General features: G+C 39.8%; 1 protein-coding gene across 3 annotated transcripts in view; it reads right to left on the bottom strand.

The window, feature by feature from the left end:
• SCAPER (S-phase cyclin A associated protein in the ER) overlaps positions 1-14,880 on the bottom strand; it is a 142,251-nt gene that overhangs the window by 107,432 nt on the left and 19,939 nt on the right. For all 3 annotated transcript variants that reach the window (XM_027712175.2, XM_039379267.1, XM_039379268.1), the window contains 5 exons: positions 10,089-10,189; positions 9,524-9,640; positions 7,436-7,596; positions 746-1,008; positions 98-322 (listed from right to left, as the gene is read on the bottom strand). In XM_027712175.2, coding sequence (XP_027567976.1) covers positions 98-322; positions 746-1,008; positions 7,436-7,596; positions 9,524-9,640; positions 10,089-10,189 — 867 coding nt within the window. The remainder of the gene's footprint in view (positions 1-97; positions 323-745; positions 1,009-7,435; positions 7,597-9,523; positions 9,641-10,088; positions 10,190-14,880) is intronic.

Genomic DNA, 14,880 nt, shown 5'->3' with positions numbered 1-14,880 from the left:
ATACACGCTGTGCAACACAGAGTGAGAAAATTAAGGCTTATATTTATTATTCACTTGGAGATCTTACAAGATTTCTTACCAGTCTGGCAGCACTCACATTTGAAATATCTGAGGCATCCATTTCAGCTTCAGTTTTAGCTTTTTCTATTTGATGCCAGTGCACAGGATCAGTGCTCTGGGAGGAGGCTTCGTTCAGCTGCAGAGCGTTGGAAGCACAGTCAGTGTTGGGGAGAGCTGGAGGCATCTCAGGAGCTGCTTGTGAGGAATCTCCTTGCAGTGGTGTCCCGGTGCTCCCGTTGGTTTCTGAGGCACCTGCTGGGAACTAAAAAGAGGCATTTGCCAAATTAACAAAACGTAACACACGGATTTTTAAAGTCACTTAGAGTCACACAGATTTAAAGAAAATACATGGTAACTTTACAGTGAGTGATGCAAACCACTTATTTCAGGGGCTCATAACCTTGCCAAACTTGGATCTTTTTACCTGAAATCTGTGTATGAGATGTGCCTGGCCCCGACTTTTTGGAAATGATGGAAAAGCTGTCCACATAATTTTAATTACCCTATTTGTGCCGACATTTTAATGCATTTCCATAAATGTAACTTGAACTAGCCATTATTTCTTAAATCCTTTTCCAATCTGGTCAGTGCATAAAAGCTCTAGACACCATCACCTTCAGAAAAAGCTCTGAAGAAAAAGTTGTAAGATTTAAGGTTAGAAAACTGTTTAAAATGATGTACTGACCCGAGCCCTTTCAGTCAGAGGACCTTCAGGCTGCTGTAAAGGATCCTGCTGTCCCGGCTCTGTGCTTTTGGACGCTCCACTCTCCGTGACTGAACTCCCAGGCTTGTTTTCTGCTGGTGGAGAAACGGCATTTTCTTTGTCACTGTCACCTCTGGACTTGAGGGATTCTGCAGCCACGGGAGGTTTTGTTGCCAAAGCTGTGGAGCGGGATCGAACGGGCCTTCCGCGCTGAACCGTCTCCCAGCCCTCGGCATCCTTCCGATCTACAGCGAAAAAACACACCCCGGGCTCAGAAAGGAGGACTTATATAAATAGAAGCATTAGAAACAACTATTTTATTACAGGATTACAGGAGTTGTGTGAGAAAAATGTTCTCTTTAGAAATCAATACCAAAAAGATCGATGAAATATTCTTTAGCACAGCTTTTCACTTCAAGGAGCGCTATTACTTTCACAGACACCGAACAACTCTATTCATGGGACCTGTTCTGTTACTGCAAAAAGGGAAGCTGCTCGTGCACAAAACTGTGTGGAAAATGGCAACATGTACTAAAGTTTTCCATGCCCATGTTGCCGTTTCATGAGACAGTAAAGCACAACAAAGCAACCACACTCTGGCTTTTCTTTGTAACAACAAAGTGCACATACAGACATAACTGCACGACTTAGTGTGGAAAGCACTGCCCAGAAATGTGGTTTACTATTCTTCCAGAGTATTTTCTTTACTTTTTTTTTCCCATTTGCTCTACTCTGATAACAAAAATACGCTAATCAGTGTCAGCTCTTGGAAAATTTCTTTTCCTGGATTCCAGGAAAGAGCAAAACATTCCTACAGTGGGACTGCAAACTGAAAGAGAAAATAGAAAAGCAGGTTTTCCCCAATTTACTTTGATTTCTATATGGCTGTTACATAAAACTTGCTGATCAACATTTCTGATATCTAATCTTGGTACATACCTGAAAAGTTAAATTTGTCTGCCTAAAGCATCAAGTCTTAAGTGTGACCAGATTTGCAGAGTATAAAGGTGAACCCCCTCCTAAATGTGTAACATTTTTGTGGCCAGCAATTAATAGCAGCACACAATTCCCCATGTGTCTTGAAACAACTGTGAGTGATTCTTTGAGGCCTGACGGTACAACTCACGACTGTGACAGGTAAGCTCACACCTGTCTTATTTGCTAAACAAAAATTCCTGCAAAAAACTCAAGAACTAACTTGTAACTAACTTTTATGATATTGTCCAATATAATTTTAGCATAAGCTGGTCTTAGGATCATTCACATAAAAGGAAGAGAATGGTGTGGGAGAATACTTTTACCTGGAGGAGCAGAGAAGCAAAAAAAACAACACTACATGGCCTGTTTTAGAGAGAGAAATAATCTAGAATACAACTTGCATAAAAAAATCATTCTCTGGGTTTTTCTAAAGTTTTTACTAACAAATATGGTTATGCAGCTCAGGCATAAAGATTAGAGCTTGAGCTCAAATATTAAGGTTTAACACATGAACTGGTCTAAACAATCTTTAGTAACCAGCAAACCAGAAATGACTCTAAACCACAACTAAGGGCACTTTCATCCTTTGCTGCCTTTGCACTGAGCATTTTACACACATTAAGTGTTCATTTAAATACTGGGCTCTTTCAATGTCTCAGGATAAAACACAGCAGCCTGGCCCACAGGCTGGTGTAAATCCTGAGTTACCAGGGAGGTTAACAGCACTGTTCTGAAAATTATCTTTGCTGCAGCTCATGTAACAGCTGCTTTTATGTAACTATAAAACTGTTCACAAACATAAACAATACTGGTAATGACAGATGCAAAAAGATAATTCAATTCAATGTTTTAGTATTGAAACTGTTTTACTCTAGAAAAACGGCTGTGTGTTTTAAACCAAATTCCCAAACTCTGTGTGAATCACCTGGCTAATCTCTTCAGATTCCTGCTGGTAACCAGAGACAGGACAGGTCTGCAAAGAGCCTTTCTGCTCTCCTTCCCTATGTGCACTTGCACACATTTCAGAGTGCCCCACTGACTGCAGAAGGGAATGGAAGTCAGAAAGATTCCAATTGTATTTTTTGCTTTACCACAGACTTTCCATTTGACCCCTGTAAGAGACTTTGGCTTTATTTTCATTTCTTCATCTTCATATAGACAAAATATAATTATCTACAGGACCTAGTGATGGAAGCATGTTATTGCCCTCTCAGAGACAATCTTATCTCCAACAATATTCCAGGGAACAGGGGTTTAATTCCACAACAATCACAACCAGATTTCCTGCAGAAAGCTCCCGGCACACGGCCTGTGCCAAATGTGTCCCACTCCATGGGACAAGGACTGCTCGGGCCCCTTGGGTACCACAGCTCCCACCCCACGGACCTCAGCAACTGCCAGGACCACAAAGGCTCTGCTGTACAAAGCTTATGATAAAACTTGGCCAAGAACTTTCCCTGGCAAGTAATACAGAGACAACAGAGAGATTGTTCAGAACTGCTAAAAGCAACCAACAAACCGCCACTGCTTTGCTGCAGCAACTTGTGTTGCCATTTGCAAAACTAAACACCTCACTTCTACTTGCTGAAAACTGGAGTCAGCTCTTACCTAAAGGCATCTTTTCTACATTAAAAATATCAGAAGATACCCTTTTGTAGTAACTACTAGCTAAAGATAATTTAATTAACATATAAATAAGATATATTAATCGTATGTATCTCTTAATAATTGTACCAATATCTTCTATTATCTTTTACTAATATCTATTGAAGTTAATTCTACCAAAAAAGAATATTCTTGCCTGTCTTGCCTAGTTGATTCTTTGTCTCATGGCATATTTCTTAGTAGTCTAAAATGACAGAATTAATCAGAATAAAATTACTCAGAGCATAGCAAAGCCATAATCACACTTACTAAAGTAGGAATGACTCTTTCTGTAAAAGCCATACACGTTCAATTTTTAATTTCCATTTGTTCCCTGTCAGATCCATAATTATTACTCAAGACTCAACCAAGCATTTTAACAGCCCAGAAATACTTGTGTTTGAAAGAATATTGTTTGGTGAATTCTTTAAATACAAAGCAGTTTTTAATGCAAACGTGTATTCAGACTCCTGAACTACCTGGAATCAGTTTAACAGTGTGATGCCATCTGACAATTAGTTGTGCACAAGAAGTTACTTGTTCCTTTTAATTCACCCATCAGTTTGGTATTCAGTCACTTCCAGACACGCTTTTAACAAAGAGTTTGCAAAAACATTTACAAATAAATACATTCATTGACACTAGATCACATCTAATCTGAAGCAAAGTTAATAGTCAGTGGGGCACCAACCTTCCTCCACGTTTTTTCCCTAAGTCTGGAATTCTTATAGCCCAGTAGCCATCTCCACAGGCTAAGTATCACATGCTGGATTTGATTACTGCCAGAGTTCTGTCAATGAATAATTCATTTGACTACCTGGATCATTCTCTAGTTTCATGTGAACTTCCCTGTCCCTGCCTGCTCTTGTGTTACATGAAGTGACAAAGCCATCTGTTACCCTGAGGCCCTCAGAGCCACCAGGGCCCTGCTCGCTGCTCCATCTGGAAGAAGTGCCCAAGGAGCCTCCCTGGAAACATTAGGAACTGAAATCCAGGCAGCTATGTGCAAACTCCTGGGAGTTCTGCCTCAGGACATGTATGGCCATTGTAAAATCTACTTGCAAGTCATATCCCACCAAAACCTATTTGACCTTCCCCAGTCATTACTAAACTTCAGCCCCAATTTTTTTGAAATCTAAAATAGTATGACTGTATTCGAGAGGCACTTTGGAAACCACGATTACCTGAGAATAGGGAAGCAAATCTAGAAATAAGAACTCAGACAAAACACAGCTACAGGGCAGAAGACATGAAAATCAAAAGAATAAAATGAGTTTTTTTAGAAAAGAGGAAATTTAGTGGTGTAAGCAACGGTAAACTTACCTGTCATAACAAGAGATGGTGTGTTACCAGCCAAGATTTTAATTAGAGCAGTTAATTGTCAGACTAGTTTTTATGATCACTTAATAACAGAAGGGGAGGAAGGAATATAAAAAAAGATTGAACTTAAAATTTTCAACGGAAATTGTGCTTAAGAATTTGACAACCCAGTCAGGAATACACTGTCCCTTGTTGTCTGTGCTGACATTCCTGCAATTTGTCCTCAATGTGCAGAAGTCACACGTGCTTCCACAGGATCAGGTGGGCACAGCTGAGCCCAAACAACAACTAGATTTCAAGTGTGGCAACAGAAAAGAACATTCAATATTTCTGAGAAGTTCACATGTTCTGGATTGCCCTTTCTCCTAAGTTCTATTGTAAGCACCTACTTCCATTTTTAATACACAGTCTGAATTTGTATAACCTATCTCACCAGGGCACCAGGGAATCCATGACCAGAAACTGGTCAGACAGTAAGAACAGACTGTGTTTCACATTGCAAAAAATACTCAAGCATTAAATACAATTTTTTTTTTAATTCATTAACATATTGAGGGTAATAGTAAGTTTAATGAGGGAAATGAGATAAGATGATTTAACCTCATTTAATTATGCATCCAGAAAAGGAAAGATTAAAGGACTATCTGGAAAAATAATGCATTTTCTCTCTCCCTAAGGACTTATTTAGCTAAATTTGGAAATTGCATCAACCATGAAACAGATACAGCATCATACCACTCATCCACATCAGAAAACCATTGTGAGACCTAATGATAATGCTGTTGGAAATCACTGGAGAAAAAGTGTTTCAGGGAAATCCTGCAAAAAGCTGTAAGCCCCAGATGGGCTTTTGGTGGGCAAGAGAGCATTACAGGGGGCAGGGGGGATCCTCCTTCCCCCAAGGCCCACATGTACCCAACAGCTGGGAGTGCATTAGCTGGGGAAGGGGCAGAGCAGATGACACACGAGCCTCCCAGCTGCTTCACTAATGCGTGTGAGGAGCCTCGGGGGCTCCCTTTGGGTCAGCTTCCCAGATTTTCTTGTGCTCCACTCAGTGAGGATAACTGGATTTTACCAGAGTGGTTCTAGCTTCCACATGAAGGATTACATGCTCCTACAGGGAACTTGATTAGTCAAAACCATTACAGTTCAGCCACAGGAAAATCACTGAAATTCTCCAGTGTTCAATGTCAGCAATCAGAGATTCTTAAGAATACACAAAGTCTTTAGCAGGAACGACTGCTACTTCTTCAAATGAAAGTTTCAAGTTTGAATTTATTAGTACATTTGATTTGAAGATTACTGAACACTTGTAGGTGGTTTCACTCTTTTTGGGCCTAAGTGGTTTCACTCTTTTTGGAGCTCATTAGCAGCAGGTAACAGCCAATAAAAGACAGCACAAGACTGACTCTTCATCCCTCTAAAGCTAACATAAGGATAAGGTCTTTTGTTTTCCTTTTAGTCTCTTAAAAATACATTATCCAGATGGAAATACAGATCACTTTCCCTCTGTAGCTAATAACATTCTCCATATGCACAAGATTCCCTGATAAACAGCTTGGAGCCTGTCGCTTTAATGTGAGCAATAATCACCAGAGAAAGGTTTTGTTATGAAGAGCTTCAACTACTGACACATACTTAAAAGTGGAATTACACACCAATTATTGTGTTGAAAACTCAGCCAAACAGCTCCTGCTCTCTAACCAGCTCAGGGCAACTGTAGAGAGCAAACTATTCCCTCACACAAACAGCATCCCTCAGTCCCCATCCAAACCACCTTGGGAGCATGGTTTGGACAGTTCTGCTCCAGCACAGGAATCCACAGGCTACTGAACTCACTCAGGTTACATTGCAAGACACCTGGACAAGATATTTTAGTTCTATAATATGCCACAAGTCTGCAAGTCACTATCCATGACTCCTCCTACCACTAAGCTGAATGTACAACTATCTTAAATTAACACATCCTCGTCCCGTAATTTTTCTTTAAAAAATAAAAAATTGACTTCTTTTTATTTTCTTTCAGAATATCCATTTCTACATCCTGCTTGCTGGTTTTGCAGAAAGTCATCTGGGACCGCACATGAAAAAAATAAATTAAAAATGCATCTCTGAAGGCAATCTCGGGGATCCAGTGTGTGTGCAAAGAAACCAAATGGTAGCTTGCTGTGTCTGCAACTAAACAAATCTCTTCTAGAACAAAAGACCCCGAATCAAACGTTCTCCAAGGAGAATCTCTAGAGAAACAATTCAAAACTAGAGGTGGCAACTCTTGTCTTCAAAGGAAAAAACACAACTGTTACTTCAGCACAGTTCTAATAACGTGTTCTCCCAGGGCACATAAAACTATCTTGAGCTCTATACAGATCCCTGGACATGCAATATTCTTTATATCGTTAAACCACCCCAAATTGCAGTCAGTTAGACTGCCAGTTTGTAACCAAAGTTCTTTTGTTTTCCTGGGTGTTATAAACTGGCATTTTAACAGATCAAATTCTAGTCAGTGACAACACAGTGGAACGTTACCTACACAAGAAAACATACTCTTGGCTCAAACGTAACAGTTACAACGTAAAGTGGCATTAATTTTTTATCTCCATACTTAATTTAAATGTCGTACGTTGCAAAATTAGATCTAATTTTGCTTAGAACACAGGTCATCACATTCTGAATGAACTTTTTACCACACAGTTTGTGCAAAAAGAACTTAAGGCACTGAAAGGGACTTGCCATTTTTCCGCAGTGACTTCTGTGCCGGAGGTGCCAGACAGGCTTGTGCTGTTGCCAGCTCAGGATGGGCAGCTTTGGTTCCATGGTTGGCTTTGACCTTATCAGCCCAACTTACACCAGCAGGAGCCAGGCGTGGAGCAGAGATGGTCACTGCAGGGTTCCTAAATGAAAGTCACAGCTCTTTTTAGTGCCTGATCAAATAACAGAATGGTTTGTTAGAAAACTTCACCAGAGTCTGTCAGAGACCCTCACAATGGTGCTGTACAGAGCCACTTCTCCTTTGGAAAACTACCCAGGTTGCAGCAATTTGCCCTGAAAAGCTGTTGTAATTCACTCAACAAACCTCTGTTTTTAATAACCAAGATGAAATTTAATCTTTGTGATACCGATTTCTGAAGGAATTCATGGTTTTGGCAACCAAAGCATTGCATCACAATGAATTCTACATACTAAGTCTTGAAAAACATTCCTGTCATTTTAACCTTGGTGTTTGATCATTAAACATTCCTAATTCCTTTTCACGAGAAATAATAAATAAAATTTTCCTACTCATCTTCTGTGTAAGTGACTTTATTTATCATACCCTTCTTGTTATCTCTTCTCCAAATTCTTTTTGCATTCAATACTGTTGGATACTTCTGATTGTTCCTGTTTCCAGTTTCTGTACTTTTCCTACACTGCTTTTGGGAAGAGATAAAGATGATCACAGTAAGAGTCACTCACTATGAGTTTCTACAGTGGTACACCACCACCTTCTCTTCTGTCCCCTATTCCTTTCCTAATAATTCCTAACATTCTGCCAAAAATTTCTATACTACCAAGTATATCTAAACCTTTATTTTCTATCCTATTTTCTCACACACACACACAAAATATCATAGTTGTCTGAGGCTGCCTGGCTTTGAGACACACAAGCAGACTAAGACAGAAGAAAAAAGTTTGCAAGTGTGAAGGATAGAAAACTCATCTTATTCATTGCTGCTCTAACACACAGAGTTGCTCATCATCTCCCTGGGATGGTGACTAAAACTGCTCCAGCAACAACAGCAACGCGTAATGACATCAAAAAAAGGGCTTAGCTGAAAGACAGCATTATGCTGAGCTGTTGTGTTCTAATAAAAATAAAAGAACATTGATTTCCAGCAGATTCCAATCTTTCATTTGACTATTTGTGCATATTTTCTCCCCATCACCCCTCATTCAAGCAGACACCTCTCAGACATTGTCAGGGAGGTATCAAGACATACACAGGGACTAACACCACTGGTTCCATTTTTCCACCAAACACATTTTGTAGCATTTCTGTAGAAATATTGGATATGCAAAATTTAAGAGAGCTCAGTACTCAGAGGTACCGACCAAACTGTTCAGTGTTACATCTCTGCTGAAGACACTACTCAGTTGTGGAACAGGAACAGTGTGTGCCCTAGATCCCAACAAAAACCTGAAGGAACTAAAACACACACCCTGAGAAAGATTTAAATTGGACACAAACGTGCTCTCCACACTGAGACAGCACCAGACAGGGCTGCTCTAAATTTATGCCCATTTTTGTTGAACTGCTTTCAGACACTTTCATTTTAACAAGTGAAAGATGTTTTCCTGTAGTACATAACCTGCTCTACATTTTAAATAGTATCAGTTTTGCCATTCATCAGAATCATCATAATCTCACTTTACACTCACTCTCTCTGACCTATATTTACTTCTGCACACTCAGCTGGCCATTCACATTGCATCACTGGCAATTTTAAAATGCCAATTACAGACATTTGACCTTTGTTTTGTAGAGGGAGGAGAGTACTAAAATGATAACATGAAATACACTAATAGTATTTTATCTTTAGCTCTTTGGAATGACCAGTAATTAAATATATAACAAAATAAGGAATAAAAAAATTAAGACCTTGATAGAATTTTCCTTTACAGGCCACGGGTTTTTCTTTTACGAATGCATATAATTGCTTATACAGTTTAATAAACAGCAAAACAATATATTGGTTACTATAGAAAAATATTGCCTTCATGAACTCTGCTTCAAATGAATCTTTATTTTAGCTTCAAGAAACTTAGTAGGTAGTTTCATACCCAAAATTTAAACTTCTCCGAGCGTTTGATGTCACACTAATTCTATCTGTGGATGGACTTGGGATCACGTGGCGTCCTGGAGACATCTTCTTCACTTCCCAGGCTAGTGAAGTAGGTCTGCAAATCCAGGAAAGAAGAGTTTAAAAATACAAATCACAGTAACTGTCCCTCTGTCACCTCAAAGCAAAACCAGCACCAACAAACACTATGAAGTGTTAACGAATCCTGGTGAATTTAATCATTCATCTCGTCTTAGCAACTGCTTCTACACCAACTCCAAACCACATGAGCCAGAGTTATATCAAAAAGAATGCAAACTCTCAAGACTACAATGCTTATTTCAAATGTCAGTGTGGAACTAAACATCAAACCAAGCACTTAAAAGGAAAGGATGGGAGGAGGACTGGAAATATCCTCCAGTTCTAGTGACAGTGCACATAAAATGTCCTCACACCAATTTGTCCAAAAGGAAAATTGGTTCTATTTGCTGAATCTCTGCTACAAAATGAAATTTACTGTGAACTTTACTCCCTGTAAAGATTAAAAAATATATAAATCTAATTACCTGCTCTGAGCATCAGCTTTTTCTAGCTTCTCCTGTAGCTGTATCCAGTCAATCAATGCTTTGAAGTCCCTTACATAGTTATCAAGCATCATCAGGACTTCCTGAAAAGTAACCATTACATCAATCTTTGTATTTAAAATAAAGGAACTGAAAAGAAAGTAGGAAATTTACTACTCTGTAGCTTTCTCATAAAAAATAAGCCCAAGAAAAGCCAGAGAGTTAAGATTTTTATGTGAACAAACATTAAAACATCCTAAAAAGAAAAGGTGTGGATTTTCTAAGATCTCTGTGAGCAACAATATGTAAGGACAAAACGGCAATATCTGGCAAGGAAATAATTCCTAACACACATAAGTATCACTGTTTCATGATTTATTCTCTTTTTTTGGTAAGAGCTATCTTTTAAAATATGCTGAACATACATCATCAAAGAGGGAAAACTGTCTGTAAAACTTGATAGACCTGTGGAAGACTAAAAATGTCACAATTAATCTGTTTGTGAAGTAAATTTTACAAAACTACACAAAGGCAACTCCATCAGATCCTGGGTAGGATTAAACATACGCTGTCAGGAATGATGTGGGTGCGTTGGAAATTTATTCAAAATATTGCAAAATCTTGATTAAGTACTTTGAATCTAGAACTTCACGTTGGTCTCTAACAAAGAAAATTAACTGTTACAAGAAAACACATAAAATTAACTGCACTTCACATTAAACCAGGAAGAAATTCAGAGATAAAATGCCAGTGGCTGAACAGTAGGGAACTAAAAGACTTGTTTCAGAAATACCCTTAATTTGGAGAAATTATTGACTGATTTCCAGTTTGCTCGAATGTGAGTGTAGTATTTATAGTAAGGTCAGATGACATACAAGAAACAAGGAAAAATTCCAAGGTAAGTTGGGGTCCTGCTGCCTTTACTCAGCCAACAGCACCATTTCTTCACGGCAAAGCAGAGCAAAACACAGTATGACTGAACTCTTAGTTTTGTTCCCTGAGCAAACTACAGCTATCCACTGCCACTGGTAAGGAAAGGAGCAATCCTTTACCATGCAGGAACCTGGGAGAACACTTGTATTCAGTCAAAAATCATTGACTGAATGGGATAAAACACACCCAGACATCAGGCACCTCCTCAGCAGAGCTGATTATCACCACACATTAATGCCTGAGAGAGAGAGTTTGAGCTCCTGTCAGTCAGAAAGAGCAGCATTCATAACTACTCCTTCCAAGACAAGACAAATGGATCCTGTACTCTGTGATGACAGCATGCTGAAAATAATAAAAATCCACGACTAAAGACTGAATTCTATGAAACTTGCATGAGCTTCACGTGCAGAATGTGAAGCACGGACATAATTTTATGGCAGAATGACCAAGTGTTGCTGTTTGACAAATTCTTTACTATGTCAAAATCATTCCTGCTGGTGTTAAGAGAAACTTTTCACTCAAAGCAAATAATAATTATTTAAAAATATTTCGGGAAGAATTACAAATGAAAAGGTATTGGTTCTTAACAGTAAAACTTTTGACCCTGAAAACAGTAAAAACTCCCCTACAGTCCAGGCAACTAATGCACATTTTTGTAATATCACATGCCATTCATCTTTACTTTTAGTTGTCCTTTTAACAGAAAAAGGACCTCTAATGCATGCCAAGTGCTTTTTCATATAAAATCATATGGATTAATATGCATTTTGTTTAACCCTAACTTTGAAGCTCAGCTTTGGTTTTCACACAGGTACCCTTTTAACCCATCTGTATGACACATGGAGGTGCTGGCTGCTGCAAGGGTAAAGTCACCAGAAAGTCAGGCACCAGGGAAACCAAACAGAATCCCATTGCTGATGTCAAAGTTGCTCTTTGTTTTGAAATATTCCCCAAAAAAGCTAAGAGAATTTTTTCTTACAATGGAGTTGGTTTACAGCACCAAAATAATTCTTGAGTAAGGCCTGCTACAAGAAATGAACGAGTCAAGTGTTTTAGCCAGCTCTTTTTTCAGTTTCACTAATAAAATTTCAGCTTTCTAATCCAATTCATGTCCATTTAGGTCAGCCCATACTAAGTTGCACTGACTGTTACTAACAATAAGAGCATAGAAAGCAAAATTTAATTCTGAATCATTTACTTTTCAAGTCTGCCACTGAGATATTCCTCACCAAAAAAAAAAAAAAAAAAAAAAGAGAATTCATGTGAGTATGAGTTGTATTTCAGATGTTAGCTGGCACAGGAAAAAAAAACGCAATAAATGGCTTAACCTATTTTAAGGAATGTTTAGCTCCACATTATCAGAAATGATCAGAGCAGCCCCATGCAGCTGTAACCCGAGCCATGTTTTATGAACAAGGGAATACAAACAAGACAAGCAGCTGGAGCGGCCCCATAGTCACTGATGCACATCTTTCTCCCCAAAGCCATGAGGGCCATTTTGTCAAGCAGGATGAAGCAGAACAAAAGTGGCTCTGAAAGCGCCGTTAGAGGCCTGCAGATAACTACATATAGATGTACAGCTAAAATTACCAATTAGTTTACCAATTGGCTGCGACGGCTTCGATTGGTCTGCAATGAGCTCTGGCTGCCGGCGCGCAGGGCGGCCGGGCGGCGCCGGCCCTTTGTCCTCCTGACACACAATCCCGGCCCGCCGGGCCCGGGGCTCCGGCACATCAATCCAGCCCCGCCGCTCCCCAGGCACCCAGGGCAGCAGATACACCCTGTGCTGCTGAACCAGGGGAAACCTGTACCACTTGAGAAGGTGCTGACAAAAAGGAACCTTTATGGGCTAGACTGTGGCTGCACCGGAGTCAGAACAATTTTAAATCTCATTATTTTTCAAGGTCATATCCGTCCCATCCAATTTTTAAAGAGACAGTTCAAACTAAGTAAGAAAGCAACGCTGCTAAAAAACAACACTTAAAGGAAAAGCAGTGGCATAAAACTAAAATCAGTCACGCTTCTGTTTCCTTCTCCTCCCAGTTCTGGTCAGTTCTCTGATCAATAGTTCTGCATGTAAAAAAGCCCTTTTTGTGTTTTTGCTTCTTTTCTCCAGCTCTCAGTCGTTACTTTGGTTTCTATGTATTTATTTGAAAGTTGTATTTCTAGTCTCCTCAACTGGGTGATCATACAACTTACTTTGTAATCAATACAGATCTTTAAGAGCAGCTACATCAGAATAATCCTGTATTGCTCAGTCAGGACTTGAGTCCTAGATAGGCCCACTACAATCCTTCAAAACCAGGTTCACTTTGTTTGGAAATGCTTTAACAGTTCTGAAATGTTGTCTTCTCCATTTATTCACCCACTCTCAAACAAGGAGGAGGAAACAGGGATGATATGGAAGACTGGGATTTTAACGGTGCTACAACCCAAAACAGCACCATATGCATCAGATAAATTAACTCAGTCATCACAGCTGTACTTTAGCTGATTCTCAAAGCTAGAAATGTCTGTTCTATTCTACAAACTGTGACTGCTTTACGCTGTTTCCTTATCTATACCTAATATTTTAGATTATGTATTTACCAAAATAAACTCCGGATTTTCGTAATGCAGTATGTTTTTAGCACACAAACTAAGTTTATCCCTTCCTTCTTTCTTTAAATTTTCAAGGTTAACTGGGTGTTTCAGTAATTTGACACAAAAATTGCTTTAAAAAATTCCTTGTAGCCTTTTCCTACAGTTGAATTACAGATAATTAAAGCCAGCTCTGGGGTTAGGTTCAACAAACATGATTGCCAAAGCAGTTCTTACGGCTTTGGGAAAGGATGAGAGGAAGCAGCTCCTCCAGCCAAAGGACTCTCATTATATCAACTTCAGCAGAGGGTAAATAACATTTTAAAAAAGCACATGGTCTCTTAGATCCATGTGTTAAATGCACCTCAGTTGTTCCCCACTGATTCACCTCCAACACAGCAGCCCCAATCCACTATCTGCCAAGGATGTGCTCTGGAGGAGCACATTACCAAAGGAATCTCCCTAAGAATTAGGGCAGCAACATGTGCATGGACTTAATCACATAGAATTGAAGAGTGTGTGTGTATATATGTATGTATATATATGTGTGTATATATATACATGTCAGATGCAAAGGATGGGGAGGCAGGAATAGGGATAGCCAGGCTGCCAACTGAAAGCCATGCCGGATTTTCAGTATCTGGCTTTTCAGGACAGATGACCATTTTGAAGGATCTCATCCCTTTTCATCTGGGAGACTCACTGCCCAGTCATTAACCCCTTTTCCTGTCCTTCTCTGTTGACTCCTCTGTGGAAGATGACAACGATGAACAAGTAAATGTCCAAAGAGAGGCAGGAATGCTCACAGAGATTTGCACAGTGCATGGACTGCCACGAGACAGCCACAGGGTATTTATGTATGAAGATATAAACACCCCCTTGGTAATTATGTCCAAGTGCAGAACTCGAAGGTGTGGTTTTCTGATGGGAAGGGGCAGCCTTGCACACTCCTGACACACCCCAGGGGCAGAACGGGCTGTCCCGAAAGCCAGCGATAGATCGGGGACGAGCCCAGGTCCCAGTCTGTGTGCACAGAGAAACCAGGAGAATTTACACACCCAGAGCCAAAAACAGCCCTCAAAGAGGCTCCTCAGCTTCTGGGAGGCCTCAATCGACTGGACCTCACTCCCAGACATCCCCCTGATTGAAAGGCCCTTGCGAGAGTTGATTCAGTTGGTTCTTTCCCGTAACATCGTACAACGTGTCAAATCCTCTAAGGGAAAGGCTTCACCAGGCTCTTTAGGGTACCCTGTGCTGCCTATGAGAAGCAAAACAACAGAAC

The sequence above is a fragment of the Pipra filicauda genome, unplaced genomic scaffold (assembly GCF_003945595.2).
Source record: "Pipra filicauda isolate LSUMZ 115617 unplaced genomic scaffold, ASM394559v2 scaffold161_size1661140_pilon, whole genome shotgun sequence".
Classification (NCBI taxonomy): domain Eukaryota; kingdom Metazoa; phylum Chordata; class Aves; order Passeriformes; family Pipridae; genus Pipra; species Pipra filicauda.
Note: the sequence above shows the minus strand (reverse complement) of the source record. Positions and strands in the feature narration are given on the sequence as shown.